The 17,680-nt window shown below is 38.4% G+C and overlaps 1 protein-coding gene across 2 annotated transcripts in view; it reads right to left on the reverse strand.

The window, feature by feature from the left end:
- Window positions 1-3,531: 3,531 nt before the first annotated feature.
- The window catches only part of ppm1ba (protein phosphatase, Mg2+/Mn2+ dependent, 1Ba), a 43,208-nt gene continuing 29,059 nt past the window's right edge, over window positions 3,532-17,680 (reverse strand). For both annotated transcript variants that reach the window (XM_079842119.1, XM_079842120.1), the window contains 5 exons: window positions 15,048-15,917; window positions 14,824-14,941; window positions 12,007-12,118; window positions 11,729-11,786; window positions 3,532-3,812 (listed from right to left, as the gene is read on the reverse strand). In XM_079842119.1, the coding sequence (XP_079698245.1) occupies window positions 3,783-3,812; window positions 11,729-11,786; window positions 12,007-12,118; window positions 14,824-14,941; window positions 15,048-15,902 (1,173 nt within the window). In that variant the 5' untranslated portion in view covers window positions 15,903-15,917 and the 3' untranslated portion in view covers window positions 3,532-3,782. The remainder of the gene's footprint in view (window positions 3,813-11,728; window positions 11,787-12,006; window positions 12,119-14,823; window positions 14,942-15,047; window positions 15,918-17,680) is intronic.

Raw genomic sequence — 17,680 nt, forward strand, 5'->3', positions numbered from 1 at the left:
ATACCACAGCACACCTTCAGGGGTCTAGTGGAGTCCATGCCTTGATGGGTCAGGGCAATATTAGGAATTTAATGAACATAATGTTATGCCTGATAAGTGTACACAAATAATACTAAAATAACACCAGTAATGAGAATAAGAGCTGGCAAACTTTTACCAAGCCAATGCTTTAGTTTCACAGCTGACAGAATTTCCTTGAAATCAGATCTCTAAGAATGAACAAAATAAAAATCATGTCCAATTTGTAATGTAACTAGATAACTATTAGATTGTAAACTGCAACTCGAGTATATCATTTTATTCATGTTTATGCAGACTAATCAAGGCCTGATCATACCCAGACGAATATTCAGTGCAAATAATGAATATTTGAATAAACGGACGTTAATGCATCTGTTAAGACTGGCAGAAACAAATCGCATTTTGTCAATGTGACAGATTTTTTTATGGAAAGGTGTGGCCTACCAAAAAGATTTGCGCTTTTGGTCACATACCCAAAGCCGCTGTTATTATACAAAACTATGTCTTGTTGGTGTTCACAGACTATTTTGCCAAGCGACAATGAATAGCAGCGGAAGCAGCTCTCTCGTATTTGGTTTGATAAATACCATAGTGTGCTGGAGGGATGATGTACTTCTGTAGGCCAAAACACAGGAAAGAGTCAGCATTCCGGTTCGATCGTCCCAAAGCCAATAGGTTTTTTGAATGGATTTTTGGTTAAAAGCCTGATATAAGTTGCTAGTCCGCTTTCATTGACTTATTTTGTTTATAATCACACAGTTTCAAACTATTCTAACCATTCTATATTTTCTATAGTTTCCTAAGATTTCTATAGAATTACTAGTTTTCGGAAGCTTAGTGATGGTGATGTTGAGGTCATGTAATCGTGGTGTAAGTTCGTTTATAGCCTACGTTTAGCTTTTTACTTCTTTTTCATTCTATTTAGGCTTCAAACTAAAAAAAAAGCTGTGTTCATTTGTGAAGATTATCAAGTACCGGCTTTTCAATAAGCGACACCTATTTTCAGACAGTAATTTTGCATCTTAATTGCATGCCCATCTGCCGTTTTTTTATACATTGGTCTGAACAGACAGATTGCATGTAAAAATCGGACCGCATACTGAACATTCGTTTTGATGTGAATAGGCCTTCACTCTTCAACTACTACACAATTCATTCAGAATTAACACACAAATTAATAAATAAACAGCTTGTTCTGCAATATTTAAAACAGGCTTTCATGAAACCCTAGATAACAGCACATTATTAACAATAATGCATCTTTAGCCATCTGATACACATTCTACACATTTTTTTTTCAGATTGCCTGGCAAAGTTGATACAATGAGTGAACACTAGATTTTCTGAAGTTTGCTGGGGTAAAAGACATCAAATCTTTGAAACATGCTCAGGTTTGTTTGTGGCACTTAGTAGATCAACACACTAAATTCAGCTTTGTTCAGTCAGAACTCAGAATTACAAATTCACAACATCTATACAGACCTTTCCTTTTCTGAGAACACCATTATATGAAATTATTTCTTTCCATGCCAGTATATTATTGCGCTATTGACCGTAAAGTGCGCACAAAAACAAGGCAACCTGTTTTAAATTAAAGGAACATGCCGACTTTTTGGGACTTTAGCTTATTCACAGTATCCCCCAGAGTTAGATAAGTCCATACATACCATTCTCATCTCCGTGCGTGCCATAACTCTGTCTGACACACCCACCGCTAGCCTAGCTTAGCACAAAGACTGGAGGGAAACGGCTCCAGCTAGCCTACTGCTCAATAAGTGACAAAACAACACCATTTTCCTATTTACATGTTGTGATGTGTATAGTTACATACAACGGAAAATGAAAAGTTGTGATTTTCTAGGCCGATATGGTTAGGAACTATACTCTCATTCCTGCGTAATAATCAAGGAACTTTGAGCCGTCCCATGGGTGCAGCGGCTCAATAATATTACGCAGCGCCTGAAAATAGTCCCCAGCGCGCTCTCTGTGCAAGCAGGTTATCACGTTGGTTATGTTGAGGGAAGTTAGCCTATTTTCAGGCGCTGCATAATATCATTGTGCAGCTGCACCTACGGTACGGCTGCAAAGTTCCTTGATTATTACGCAGGAATGAGAGTATAGTTCCTAACCATTTCAGTCTAGAATATCGCAACTTTTCATTTTCCATCGGTCTTAGTACACGATGTAACTATACACATCACAACATGTAAATAGGAAAATGTTGCCGTTGTTTTGTCACTTATTGAGCAGTAGGCTAGCTGGAGCCATTTACCTCCAGTCTTTGTGCAAAGCTAAGCTAGCGGTGGGTGCGTCAGACAGAGTTATGGCACGCATGGAGATGAGAATGGTATGTATGGACTTATCTAACTCTGGGGGATACGGTGAATAAGATAAAGTCCCAAAAAGTCAGCGTGTTCCTTTAAAGGACTTAAAGTGTTGTGTCACAGCCATTAGAACTATCCCATTGTGATTCATTAAACATAAGGAGCAAGACTGCTTTTTCCTGTAGCTTTATTGTTCTGCTCAATATCACCTTTCAAGTTCTGAGGCCAATGAGTAATGTTGCCAATGATGGACTGCTGAAAACATATTTGAGCAAAACCGACATTACACTTGTATGATGAATCAGAAAATAATCTGTGAATTCATCACAAAGCTAGTATTTTCATGTTCGGCTAACCAAAAAAAAACAAAACAAAAAACACCACTTTACAATATACTCTGAAAGAAAAAGGAAAAAAGGCAGGTTGCTGTAAGTTCACATCTGCATTTGAAAGTGAGGGCTAATAAGGAGAGAAGACTGTGAGATATAATACAAAGGGGGAGCTGAGAAAAGCTGCGTGGCTTTAGTGGGCAGTTACAATCCCTTTTATCCAATATCACCCACAGTTCCTGGGTTACACAAGTACATGAACAATCTCAGTGTGTCAAAAGTATTTCACACAACGTAGCACGCTCGTCGGTCGCCACCAACAATACTCTATTGCTTCACACAATAAGCGACAAAGACGTCAAACTTGGGAAAAATAAAAAATATATATGAATTTATATATATTTATCTCTATATATTCTATATTCTCTGAAACAGCAGGATTAAAAAGCTTTTGACGACCAATCAAATGATAACCTGCAAAACGAAGCAGATTCAAGTCCGAGGTTCTATCTAAAGGTCAGTCAGCGCTCATGAGGAATGAGGGAGGGAAGGTGGAAAAAGCCAACAAGCTTCAATCCTTTCCACGCAGGTTATGTAGTAATGAAGCAATTCTTTAAAACACGTTCCACACACATTCATCAGTCATATATATCCTCACTTAAACCCAGTGATGATCCATAACCCCGTACCAGGGGCTGCCAAGTTTATCAATTTTATCCTGGACTCAGGGCATCTGGCATTAGCAAACCTCACTCGAATTTGCAGCCGACTGGAAAAGGCACCACAGCACGTACATGGGTCCATCCCGCAAAACATCCTCGGTTTTAAAATGAACACCCACAGCCACCACAAAAAAAGAGAGAAAAACAGTTTTTTTATTGTATGATGTGCATTTTGTTATTTTTGTGTTTGAGGTTTTTTTTAAAAACTGGAACTCCATTCTTTCCCTCATGTATTAGAAAAAAAGTGTTTGTAATGCTTTTGGTTGTACTGTGTTTCCACTGTGTTGTGACTCTTGAAAGACCGTTGAATCTTCACTGGAACAAAAGAAATGATGGAACAATTGATGTCTTGTGTAGAAAAGGGGCTCTTCCCTCAGGTGGGACGACTACCACAGGTCCTTAAGGTCAGCAGCGCTCTGCAGAGAGAGAGTCCACACAGAGAAAACAATGAGTTGACATCACTATCACTGGGGTCAACCCAATCTACCTGCCGTCTTTTGCGATGAAACACATTTACTAAAAGAAAAGGCTACATTTTTAGTGTAACCACCAAATCTAACAGTGATTGGGACAATTATAACCCTTCAAGCATTAATACAATTATATACTATACACTACCATTCAAAAGTTTGGGGTAAGAGTTTTGTTTGAAAAAAATCTATACTTTTATTCAGCAAGGATGCATGAATTACTCTCAAAAGAGACAGTAAAGACATTTATAATATTACAAAATATATATATTTCAAATTTCTATTCATCAAAAAATCCTGTTCCATGTGTCAGTTTCCACAAAAATATTGGGTTTTTCCTGCATCTTCCGTCAAATTTCGTGCTGCCTCAGGCTGTAGACAAAACTCAGACAGGCAGTCAAATGCTCAGACTATCTATCAGTGTCACATGATCCTTCAGTAATCATTCTTATATTATGATTTGCTGGTATAAAGTCATCTCTAGGGATGGATGGAACGATTACCGGTTTCACAAGCAGTTTTATGTCTATCTTTGTTCAACTGGTCGAGATTGATATGGGATTTAGAAAGTAATAAGTAATGGAATGGTTTTTAGAAAGAGAATAATTGGTAAAGTAATCTAATTACACTGTTGAAGATGTAATTGGTAGCTAGTAATTCATTAAATAATAGGCTACCTAAAGAAATAAAATAGGCTACTTTTTAAATATAAAACTAAAACCGGCAGTAGAATAGCTACTGTATTTAATGAGTGAGTTGAATTCAACTGATTCGTTCAAAGTGCTAAATTTAGCAAACGACTATTTATGAATGGGTAGCTTTAAAATAAATAATTTACTCATCTGATTTGTTGAAATACGTTGATTCTTTGAGGAATAAAACACAGCGTTGCTCGGACACGCAGCGATTGTGCGGTTTGTTCTGTTTTCTTTGATAGAGCACAAACAGAATGTGTCTATGGAAGTTACTCAATAGCTTCTTTTTTTCTGTTGTCACAGTGCAGATGTTCGGAAAGACAGCACTGTTGCTTGTGATAACTCTTATATATTAGCTTTAGGTTATAAATACAAAGAAAAGAAACTCATTAAATAGAATGATTTTTTTTCCCCATACATTTTGATATTTCTGCTTCGCTATAGTGTGATGGTAGTGAGATGGAAGAGCGCTTAAAACCATTCAGATCGCATAGTTTAGTGGAAAAATAACAAATGATCATTCTCTGTAAAGAAATGACGCATGAACATGAGGCGCAAAAGAGAACAGTAGAGACGCAGCTCTCAGCGTGAGCTTTGGGTGTGGCTTTGCGCAGAGAAAACAGCGCGTGAGCGAGTCTATTTGCAAATTGATTTTAAATGGTTTGAATGCTTAAACTGAAAAAAGAGACTTAAATCAAGCTTCTGATTGGGTGGGCCAGGGCCCCCTTCAACATCTCTTTGTCCCGTGAACTTTTCAATGCGCATTTGTGCAGATCACCATGTTGCATCATTCCGCACCCAGGATGCGCATAAGCTGTTTGTGCGGTTTTTTTAAGCGTTTCATATTATCATGGTTTTGTGCACTGAAAGATTATTAAAAGTCTATCTTGTTCTGTCGTATCTATCATATCTTGTTGACCCATTAAAAAGCTGCACATTATCTTTACAATAAACGTCTTTTAATTTTATATTATTTGTGTAGGCCTATATATAATTTACATTTTATAAGAATACAAATAGTAATTTGTACCTTTTTACTAAAATAAAATTAGTACAATTGGGATTCCATGGAGAGGCATGAAATCCCTTTCCAGAACATTTTCATTCACTGTTCCTTGCTGGTGGAACAATCTCCCCACCTCCATCCTGAATGCAGAATCACTGACAACATTCAAAAGACAGCTGAAAACTCATCTCTTCTGCGAGCACTTAACCTCATCTTTAAAAAAAACAACTACATTGTCCTCTATTCCCTCCCTATTCTAGCTTATGCTGCTCCAAGCAATGTCTAAAGCTTAGTTTTTTTTAAGGCACTTTTTGTGATTTTTCGCCTCTTCATGACGGATCGCTTCCTGTATTACTCCGTTTTAAGTCGCTTTGGATAAAAGTGTCTGCTAAATGAATAAATGTAAATGTACAAAGATTTTTCTCAAGAATTACTTTTTGCTGCTGAATTATACACTCGCTAGTTTAATATATTTTTTGTCATAGCTTATGATTACATATTGTTATTAATTTGTTGTTTTCTCAATAATTAAGTAGTGTGTACTAAGTGGATTCTGGATTGTGTTTAACAAATAAAAGAGAGAACAAATAAAATTAGTTCCACAAACACAGATGTATAGACATTCTATAGAGATGTAGAAATATATATGATATATATATAATGATACTGAACTGAATAAATACTTAAATATTTAAATGTGTTAGCTGTAATCTTGCACTGCAAAAGGATAACTTATAAAGGATTAAATTCATCACAATTATTTAATGATCGAAGCACACAAAAAAAAAAGTATGACAACGCCCTAAAACTGACAATTAATCGGCATAAATTGCGCGCCGGTCGGCCAGGCAGGATTTTACCACCTCCACCTCATTTTGAGGCAGGAAAAACCCAACTGTTTTTAACATTGATAATAATAAGAAATGTTACTTGAGCACCAAATCAGACTATTATGGCAATTTTTGCCGTTTCCATTGTCAGAAGTTGTGAATGGTACCCTAATTTCGACCCGTACCACTTTTTTGGCACCCTTCCTTTGAGGTACCTAGGGTGGAGCTAGACTCACGGCAGAACATTGATTGATTGACAGAGAATCTTCACTTGTGCGTGCTTTTTCCTTGCAGCCTTTGCTCAAACAAAGCGCGTCTTCTTGACAAACATCCACATGCCGAGAAGCAAGAACAAGCTTTGCTGTATGTCGTCCACTGTTGTTTACTGTGTTGCTTTCTCCTTCATGCGAGAATGACGTTGATCGCTACACTAGCCTATCAACTAAGGGTGCTGTAGGCCGTGGAAACGCAAGCCAGATCAGAGTTTAGCGTCCCGAATCATACTGAACCGTACTGTATTGAACCGTACCACTCGGTGGAAACGAGCCATTAGAATGATTTCTGAAGGATCATGTGACACTGAAGACAGGAGTAATGGCTCATGAAAATACATCTTTGCAATCATTAAATATTTCAAAATTAAAATATATAAAAAATATTTTATAAATTCAATATATTTAAACAGGAAGATTTCACAATAATAATGTTTTAATGTATTTTTGATCAAATATATACAGCCTTCATGAGTGCAAGAGACTTCTTTCCAAAACATAAAAAAAAAACGTCCCCAAACTTTTAAACAGTAGTGTACACCTCAACATTACCGATCAGTTACCTAACATGCATACGCTTTCAGCTGAGAAAAAAAAGATCAAAAGTCTAACTTACCTACAGTGTGACTATATAAAATGGGTTAAATTCTTTTTACTAAAATATACACTAAATGTATCAAGCCTGTATATGAACAAATATTCAGCACATGCTCGGTAAAGTTTTCTTAACTGAGTATGTGCATGTGTCTATCAGGTCTCAAACTTTAAACTACTTTTGATAATGTCCATACACATAATCGTAGCCAAGTGTCAGCAAAAAACTCTTTATATCTAAACAAAAAGAACATATTCCACTACAGCTAACCATTACTTTGATTACCGAACCTTGAAACTAGAATTGTCAAGTTGTGTCTAATATTTAATTTGTATAAGTGGAAAACTTGTGATTTAATCATTTCTACACTGCAAGATCAAAGAATTAACTGTGTTGTACAAGGCACGGACACGATTCGGAAAACAAAACACATTGGGATAATCAGATCCTGGATTTTTGATTTGATGTTTCTTCCTCTACGGTGATAATATTTCCTACTTTTCTCAGAATCCAAAATTACACATCTGCATCATAGAGAAAAAGATGCATGTGCAAAGCATCAACATGAAAGATTGTGGAAAAATGTATCCAGACCCTAAATGGCCAATTAGAGATTAGTGAGTAATATTTCTGTTCTCTAATATGATTACTTTTCAGGAACACATCTAGGTAAGCCATTTCATCCCACAGATCACACATGTGCAGGATTTGAAATTAAATCCAAGTTAAACAAGTCATCTGCATTCATTGACAGGAACAATGTTGCTTTGGTAATGTAAAACACAAGTAAAGAAGTGAATTATCTACATGGCTTGAATGTTTAACAGGTAATATAGCAGTACTTTGACAGTTTGGTCACACTGCAAACGGCATGACACTAACAGGGATAACAGCAAACCAGCAATTAAATAAATGGAAAATTCCCTCCTCAACCTCCGATGCATTCATAAGTTCAGTACATATGGGGTGAGACTGTCAGACAAACTCAAGTCGCTGTTTCTGCAGAAATCATTAGTATCAATTAGTAATCAACTTACCAAATGAAACAGGTGGGCTGCATTAATTAAAGGGTGAACACATACATCATTAGTTCTGTTAATGTGTATTATCCTCTTAAATGTGCCTCTAACTATGCGTGTTATGAATACCAACCTTTATGTTTATGTGTGTAAACTACATGCATTTGACCAAGAGTATGATTTCTAAATGTGAAAACCCGGCTTTGAAAAACATGTTATGGTACTTTTATCGACAAAAGGAGGGGTGGATGGATTATAAAGCTTACCACACACCGTCACTGGCTATCACAGAGAAACACAAGGAACTAGTCTACTCCTCACAACAAGCCAACAAAACATCACTCGCTGATGAGGCCTAGGGATGTCAAAAGTACCAAGTTTTAAAATCTAAAACCTATGAAAATGCTGTCTAACAGTACTGCTTCCTTGCTATAATAATAAAATTAATCAAAACAATACTGACAGGAAAATTGTTTGTTAATAATCAGCTTTATTAATGTTAACTTGAATAATTTCAATAAATAAATCTGTCATTATATTAAATACATCAATTTAATAAAAACAAGACTTGAGCTATACTGATCAATTTAACAGCCGGTAAGTGAGGTCAATGGACATGATATGGGGTAGAGATATGCGTGAGAGATCAATTCTGGCGCTTGCATAAACTACGCCAGATCGTGTACATTGACCTCACTTATCGGAAGTGATCGCGCGCTGAAGGCTGTAGGACACAGGGTATTTGAGGTAAAAGAAATTATATAAATACTGTTTGGTTTCCACACAAACCGATCGTTTTGTGTCTTAAGACATCAATGTGTCGTCACGAGCCGCAGGGTTTAATTTGAATTTGTCTGGTCATGTATTTTTTACTCTCATAGACGCATGTTACCATTCACATGCATTATACGACTGACAGACAGCAACGGTTGGAGTTAGAAATCTTAATTTGTGTTCTACTGAAGAAACAAAGTCACCTATATCTTGGACGCCCTGGGGGTAAGCAGATAAACATAGAATTTTCATTTTTGGGTGAACTATCTCTTTTAAGAATCCTGCAATCTGACTGGCACTGTTATCAACTATTGAACATTTTGGTATCGTGACAACCCAAGGAGGAGAGTCCAAGAACACCATCTCTCTGTCTCGCTCTCTCACACACACACACACACCAGATATCTCTTGGATGTCCAGTAGGGGAAAACACTTTGAAAACTCCAGCTTTGAGAATGTGTCACACTAATTTAAACACTAAGACACATTCTCCTGAGGTGTTTGCCTCACACACACCAACGAACAACGACAGGACAGATTCACAGATATACAACTGCAGGCTTTACAACATGCAACCCCCTGTGCAGTTTTAACAGATAGACATCATCATCATCATGAGACATGGCTGAAGAGTTCATAATGGCATATTAGCAAACCTATTTATAAGCTATTAAAATAACATACTTGTTAGGTTACTAATCATGTCTGATTCGTCATGCTTACAGGCTGATAAATCTCAGTTCATCTCCTTGATGGGATGTATTAGGAGTGTTTGTGATGTGGTGATCTCAACCACTGTGCTTTGGGCCAGAGGATCATTTGAATGAGCTCATTACAGCTGTGATTTGAGCAGGATGTTTTACTCTCTGCAGTAAATAAATCGCGAGCAGGCAAGTGGGATGGAGAGAGAGAATACTCTGATGAGAGAAAGGAACACTGAGTGACTCTTGGTGGAAGAGATAGTTCACCTAAAAATGAAAATTACACCATGATTTACTCACCCTCAAGCCATCCCGGATGTACATGACATTCTTCTTTCCGTTGAATAAAATTGGAGTTATATAAAATGTCCTGGCTCTTCATAAGCATTATAATGGCAGCCAAAAGCCTAAAAAAAAGTGCATCCATCCATTATAAAAGTAATCTACACGGCTCCGAGGGGTTAATAAAGGCCTTCTGAAGCGAATTTGTGCTTTTGTAAGAAAAATATCCATATTTAACCTGTTATAATGTCAAATTTCTAGTGTTACAAATCAAGTACCAAGTTCAAGTTACGAAAAAAGCATGACGATGGACATAGCGTAATCATTTTGAACTGAGAGAAGCGTTACACTTTCTTTGTAAGTTGAATATGGAAGGCGGTCCGCTGGAAGCTAGATATTTTATAATGATATTATTCTTACACAAATCCATCGATTTGCTTCAGAAGGCCTTCATTAACCCCCCGGAGCCATGTGGATGGATGGATGCACTTTTTTAGGCTGCCATTCACTGCCATTATAATGCTTGGATTAGCCAGGACATTTTTTAAATACAACTCCGAGTGTATTCGTCTTAAAGTAGAATGTCATAATACATCGTGGCTTGAGGGTGAGTAAATTATCGGATGAATTTCATTTTTGGGTGAACTATCCCTTTAATACCAGGTATAAACGGGTCCAGTGAGCGAGGTGCAGAACAAGGCAACGTCTCATGATGAGATGATTCCAAACATCAAGAGGACGGTAACATTTCTATATGTCTACTAGGGATGTAACGGTTCTCTGTAAAACAATTGAACCGTTCCGTTCTCCACCCACGGTTCGGCACGCACTTGCACCGCGGTTCATCTCAAATCTGACAACACATAGGCATCTATAATAAGTTTTTTTTTTTTAATAACCCCTAAAACAGACAGACAGAGTTAGGCTAATGTATGTTTCTGTCAATGGATGCGCAATCTGGCTTTCGCTAAACTTTGTTCAAGGCAAGTGCCGTATGCTCTAATATGACCAGTCATCCGAAGTGTGCACATGAAAGGCTGCGTCTCAGACAGCGTGCAAATAGTGAGTTCTCTCTCCAGTCTTGCGCTTAAGTGAACGTAAACAGTTGATAACCAAAGCATGTGTACAGTATCAGTATTTTGGATCCGTGCATTATGCCTTAAATTTATAGCAGCCTAATATTCCAGCTGTCAGTTTTTAATATTAATCAAACAACAAAAGACAAGGAAATCACTCACTGCTCTTTAAGGAATAGTTTTTGTAACTTTAATAATTATTAATCAATTTAATTTACATAGTGAATATTATATGCAATGTTGTTTTACATTTGATTACTTTATTAAGTTTCTGTATCTGAAAACTACTGTTAGATAACCTGAAGAGCACTGTTTTTTTATTTGTATCTTAGCTCTATTGTATTTATTTGTGCTGTTGCTTGTATAGTCTGATTATATCTTATTTTCTATATTTTTATATGATAGTAGTCCTTTTTTCCCTGAACATAGCACATACCAAACCGTACCGAAATGTGACCCTAAAACCGTGATAAAAACCGAACCGTGAGTAATTTGAACCGTTACACCTCTAATGTCTTCCTTTTATGGTCAGACCAGGGGCAAAATGTACAGTTGTCATCACACTGAGAGGTTCTAAACTTTTAAAAAGTTTAGGACTCTATTCATACTCACACCATCCTCTTCTCTTTGGGGGTTCATCCGGTTGTACACTGCTTCAATAACACTGTGCCTGCAAAAAAAAAAACAGAATGACAAAGATTTTTTGGTACAGTCTATACATAGAGCAAGATTCAAGGCAAGCTGTATTCTGGGTCAAGCCTACTTGAGATTGAACCTGCAAATGTCGTGTTATTCCAGATTCTTAAACATTAGATGCGTAACCCTGTGTCCTGTAAACATGTTTGTTCAGGTGAGAACCTCTGTGCTTTGTAACCATGATATTTACTTACTTGCTGGCAAGGCCGCCCCCTGGTGGGAGATTCGGGATGCTTTCTTGGGACAGGGTGCTAATGACAATCACTAGCTCAGGCACAACTTCTTCCCCTGCTTTCTCTATGAGTTCTGATTAAGAGACAGAAAGGATAAACCACAGGTTTGTTATTTATTTGACTGCTCCATTTAATGGAACACTACAATGTATGCAGTAGGACTTAATGTATATGTGTACTGAGAAATGAGTAAAGCATTAAGGATACTAATGTAGAGCACTGGTGTTGTCTGTTTTTTGTTTTTTGAAAAAGAGAAATGACAGTTAAGGACGAAAGAAAGAAAGAACAGAGACAATGAGAGACAAGAGTGAGACTCTAGAAGGAAAGCCTGTGGCCCAGTTGGGCTGTTCTGGGAGGCTCTGGGCCTGTTGCCAGTTAGATGTTCAGCCAGCACATTCCTTACTAGAGCAGTAGTGCCGACGACTCCCTCAGGCCCTGTCAGCACCCAGCCAAACATTACAACAACGTTACCCCAATCTTTGACCAAAGCTCAAGGCCAAGTGCTTACATAACCCCCAAAACCTCAGAAAACTAACAACCACTTGCCAGAATATTATCAATGTCCAATACAGAAAGGAAAGTCCATTGGAAAAGAAAAAAAAGTAAAAAGAAGTGGGGTTAGGCTATCAAGAGATATTAAACAAAAAAAAAGAGGAAGATGAAAGGGTGTGGAGACAGGATAGTATGTTCAAGATCACAAGAGAAAAAGTGTGAGGGAAAAGGACATTTCTCTTTAATAAAATTGCATATACTGAAATGTATCTGGAATGTTATACAGTGGCCTCAAATATTTACGTAACGTATAATATATCCAAGCAAGTGGCATCTCCGCCACTTTACATCTTTTTCTGTACTTCCAATTTCTAATTATCTAAATAATCCAAAAACTTTTTGGAAAAATATTAAAACTTTAACTGAAAATAAATCAAACTTAGAATTACCATCAAGTATTATTAAGGATTCAAGTAAAATTGTGGATAAGACTCAAATAATAGAACATTTCGTGGCCTCAGGTTCCTCTGCTTTATAACCATTGACAACTCTTTAAATGTTTATGCTGATGAAATTCATTTTAAGGCAGATCAAGTATTTGACTTAAAATCTTTAGCTAGTAAGAAATTGGCTGGTCCGGATAAGTTGGATTCATATTGCCAGCTGATTTTATCGTGCCGCCATTGACATAAAATGATTTATCCTTTGCTTTCCCTCGCCTGTTCTGGCATCCTGGCGCACAGCAGCTGTCCACCATGTTGAAATAGTATGGTTTAAACCAGGGGTCTCAAACTCATTTTACCTGGGGGCCGCTGGAGGTAGACTCTGGGTCAGGCTGGGCCGCATCAAGTATTACACATAAACAGTCTTTCAAGTATTGCAAAAAAAAAGTAGTACAACTGATCCAATCTTCTCAATCTTTATTATTAACAGTTCTTCAACATGAATGTTTCTTCTGAACATGAACTGTTCCTCTGAATTTGAACTAAATATAGCCTATAGAAATTAAATCATGTAATATGAAATAATGAATGATTTTAATTTTATTTTAAATAATAGACTAATTCACAGCAAGGCCGTAACCAGGTCAAACAGAACAGGGAGCGAAATTCTAGGTCTAATTCTAGTTGGGAAATAATCTTTTTGGGACTATTTGTAAACAATATTTGCATTAATTTGCGTCAAATATATTATCAGCCCCGATATTCTTCGCATGAGTGAGTGAATAAATACAAAGATCCGCGGAATTGCCATTTTGACATAACTGTGTGTGTATTTGAGAGTTTGAGTGTGTAACAAGACACGAAAAAAAGAACGGCTGTGGCACACGTTTCGGTGTGTGTGTGTTAGACAGCAGACAGCACGAGACTGCAAGGAGTTGTTTTTTGCGAGTTATTGCATTTAATAACTAATTTTAACGTCAAGCAAGTCACATAAGTAACAGTCGTGTGCCCAGTCTATTCTCTGCTATATGCATCAACCTAAAATGTACACTTTTCACAATGTTGAAGTAGCCTATTATATTCATTAAGATATTGCGTGCCCCTGTGATATGCATGTTGCGATATGTACACTTGCGATATTTCGATAATTTCGATATATTGCGCAGCCGTACTAGACAATAAGAAACACTGTGTCTCTCTTTTTATCGATTTATCTAAAGCTTTTGATAATGTAAACCATGGAATACTGAAGCAGAGGCTTCTCAGTGTAGGTTTTAGTGAAAGCCGATGGATGGTTTTTGAACTATTTATCGGGTACAACTCAATGTATACATATGGGGGGGGGGGGGGGGGGGTCACTTTGAAAACCTTGAATGTGACTAAAGGCGTACCACAGGGATCGGTCCTTGGACCACTATTATTTATTTTATATCTAAATAACATAGGGATTAACATTAAACATTCACATTTTCATTTATACACTGATGATATGGTGAGTTATTCCTCCACAACAACGCTAGATCAGGCCCTAAATTATCTTCAATCTGACTATAGTTCAGCATACATTCCAATTCAGATTGATTCCTTTGGGTATATTTCAGTTATTATGTCCACTTTGCTTACAAATGAAATGCTTTTTTCTCTCTCGGTTATGCTGTAAATTATAGAGGGCAGTGTTTCCAGTTTCAGGCCTATTCAATCTTTTTTAACTATTTGTCTGTGAATATGACTAGGTGCTGAATAAGGGACATGCATGGCCAGGGACAGATGTATGAATGCTCCCAAACTATGGTGGACAGACTAAGTATCGTGTGGTAGACCAATGAGCTCTTCCGTTTCTCACCTTCCACTCGCGTTTCGAGGTACTTGTCCAACTCAGCATCTCTCTTTACTGCCTCCTCTGACACCTGGGGTGCATTTGGCAAACAGACTAATACAATACTCATATTATCTCGACTTCCCTGCAGGAGGAAAAAGAAAGAAGAAAAAAGAAAATGATCTCACCTGAGAATAAAACATTTATGCGAAATAAGAAGCCATCACACAAGTGAGAGCAAGGAACTGTACCTTGTGTAGACAAGTGTCCACAACTTCATTGCACACTCTCTCCAGGTCATCCGACACCTCCAGCCTTGATCGCACAAAGGCACAAAGCTCCTCGTTGGTCATCACATCCCAGATACCGTCACATGCCAGCACCACAAATTCATCCTCCGCATCTGACCGAGCAATCTCGAATACTTCTGGTTCCGGAGACACAAGCTGCTCTGTGGGACCTTTGCCTTCTACACACTTGTAGTCATAGTCACCCAGTGCTCGGGACACAGCCAGCGATCCGTTAACCCTCTGGATCATCACAGAGCCACCTGCATTCTGTATACGCTCCTTCTCCCGTGGGTCGCAGGGCTTATGGTCCAGCGTGGAGAAGCAGACGTGTGCGTTGCGGCAGAGAAGGGCCCGCGAGTCCCCGCAGTTAATGAAGTACAGATGTTCCGGAGAGAGCAGAACAGCCACCGCTGTGGAGCCACTGCGGTCCATGCCATTCCGTAGGTCTGTGAAACTGCGCATGTGCTCGTCGATCCTCAGGAAGCCAGCACGGATACCCCTCTTGACCTCCTCTATGGCTGGTGTCTCAGGTGCCGAAGCACCGGCCTTCCGCAGTTCATCTGCCGACCCCGCGGCGACAATATGTTCCAATAGGTGTTTTGAGCAGTAGTTAGCAACACGCGAGCCAGCGTGACCGTCATAGACTGCAAAGAAGGACCAGTCTTCCAGACCGTGCGGCAGGCCTACAGCTGCGGTGTGCGCATCCTCCATCTCCACCCTCCATCCCTGCATGCTGCTGAGGCCAAAACGCAGGCCGTTCCCCTCTCCATGAACATTATGCTTCTCTGTTTTGGGTTTGTCCAAAAACGTCCCCATGGCTCAGGCCACCGTCTGCAGAGAGAGAAACAACCATTGAGTATGTAGACAACAAACACTGTAGACAGGCATGGAAAGTGCAGCACAAAAGAAACATATGATCTCTGCAGCTTAAAAGCATAAGCTAACATTAAGCATCCCCTCACACTGCATCAACACTGTAGCGCCACACCAATAGAGCGGCTTCAGACATGAAGATTAAAATTAGAGGGGAAAAAACCCAACACATACGGTCCAAAAACACCCACTGCAGAGTGGACACAAATGTGGAAGGTTTAGTCTTAGAGCTCAATAGACAGATTTCTATTAACAACAAACTTTTTAGTGAAATAAACATGTAGAGATTCTTGGCCCTGAAGCCACAGAGTGGGCGTAGCTTCTGAAAATCAACAAACTGCAGCCCAGATAATCCAATTGCCTGTGCAAGGCTGCTTTACTGCTATAGCAGTGTATCCCGCAGTGTTAGCCACGGAAAAATACATATTACATGGCTCTGTAAGAGCAGTGTAGTGCCGAGTTGTTAATTCATCAAATTCTATATATTTGACTGTACAATATTTCTTGTGCATTTATTTGCTCAGTAAAAATGTAATAAGGTGGATAATGTACAGTCAGCAGGTCATTAATCACAAAATGGTAAAAAAGTAAACCCCTCAGCTTCACGTTAGGATCCTGACCACCCAATGAAGGTTTGTTTTGTGATAACGACCAGCTGACTGTACATTATGCCTTACACATTTTTAGCTGACTGAACTGTACGTGATGAAGAGAGAAAGACTGGGTGCCACAAAATAACATTGACAAATAGTCAACAACATTCCATTGTGTTGTCTGCACTGACTGCACGCAAAAATGCATATGCAGAGAAATATTGATCAAATTCACAGTATCACGGTATTGAATTACACACAAAAACAAACAGTTTAAAAGATAGTTTCAAACTGATTAAAGTGGAAAAGAGCATCTAGAAAAAAACTATTATAAAGAATTAGAACAATTTCAAACAATATTTAAAGTTATATGTATTTAAGATATATTTAAAGGGTTAGTTCACCCAAAAATGAAATTTTTGAAAAAATCCGCGTTCACGAGGCTCCAGTGACGCTGCAGACGTAAGACGCTGTGACGTGTTATCTGGTGCGACAGAGCTTTGTTTGTAGTCTAAGGGAGACTCAGTACAGCGTGCGTCTCCCTTAGACTACAAACGAAGCTCTAACACGTCACAGCGTCTTACGTCTACAGCGTCACTGGAGCCTCGTGAACGCGGATTCCTAGATAACGAGAGAAGACAATGCTTCATAAAGTCTTAGTTTTTGTTATTTTTGGACCAAAATGTATTGTCGACGCTTCAAAAGAGTCTAACTAACCAAATGATGTCACATATGGACTACTTTGATGATGTTTTCATTACCTTTCTGGACGTGGAAAGCAAAGTGTCCTTACACTTGCATTCAAAGGACTGAAAGCCCTCGGACTAAATCGAAAATATCTTAAACTGTGTTCCGAGGATCAACAGAGGTCTTACGGGTTTGGAACAACATTGGGGTGAGTCATTAATCGAAGAAATTTCATTTTTGGGTGAACTAACCCTTTAAGGTTATATGTAGAATTCAGAAACCCTTGTTATTAGCGACACCGGTGGCCATTAAGTGAACTGGAGTTCACTTCCCTGCCATTGACGAGATTTTCCAGCTTTCTGTGTTTTCGCTGTTATACGGTAAGGGATCGCTATTATGCAGTACAGAATCTCCAGATTAAAACACAGGCGAAGAAGAAGC

The sequence above is a fragment of the Gobio gobio genome, assembly GCF_949357685.1.
Source record: "Gobio gobio genome assembly, chromosome: 18".
NCBI lineage: Eukaryota > Metazoa > Chordata > Actinopteri > Cypriniformes > Gobionidae > Gobio > Gobio gobio.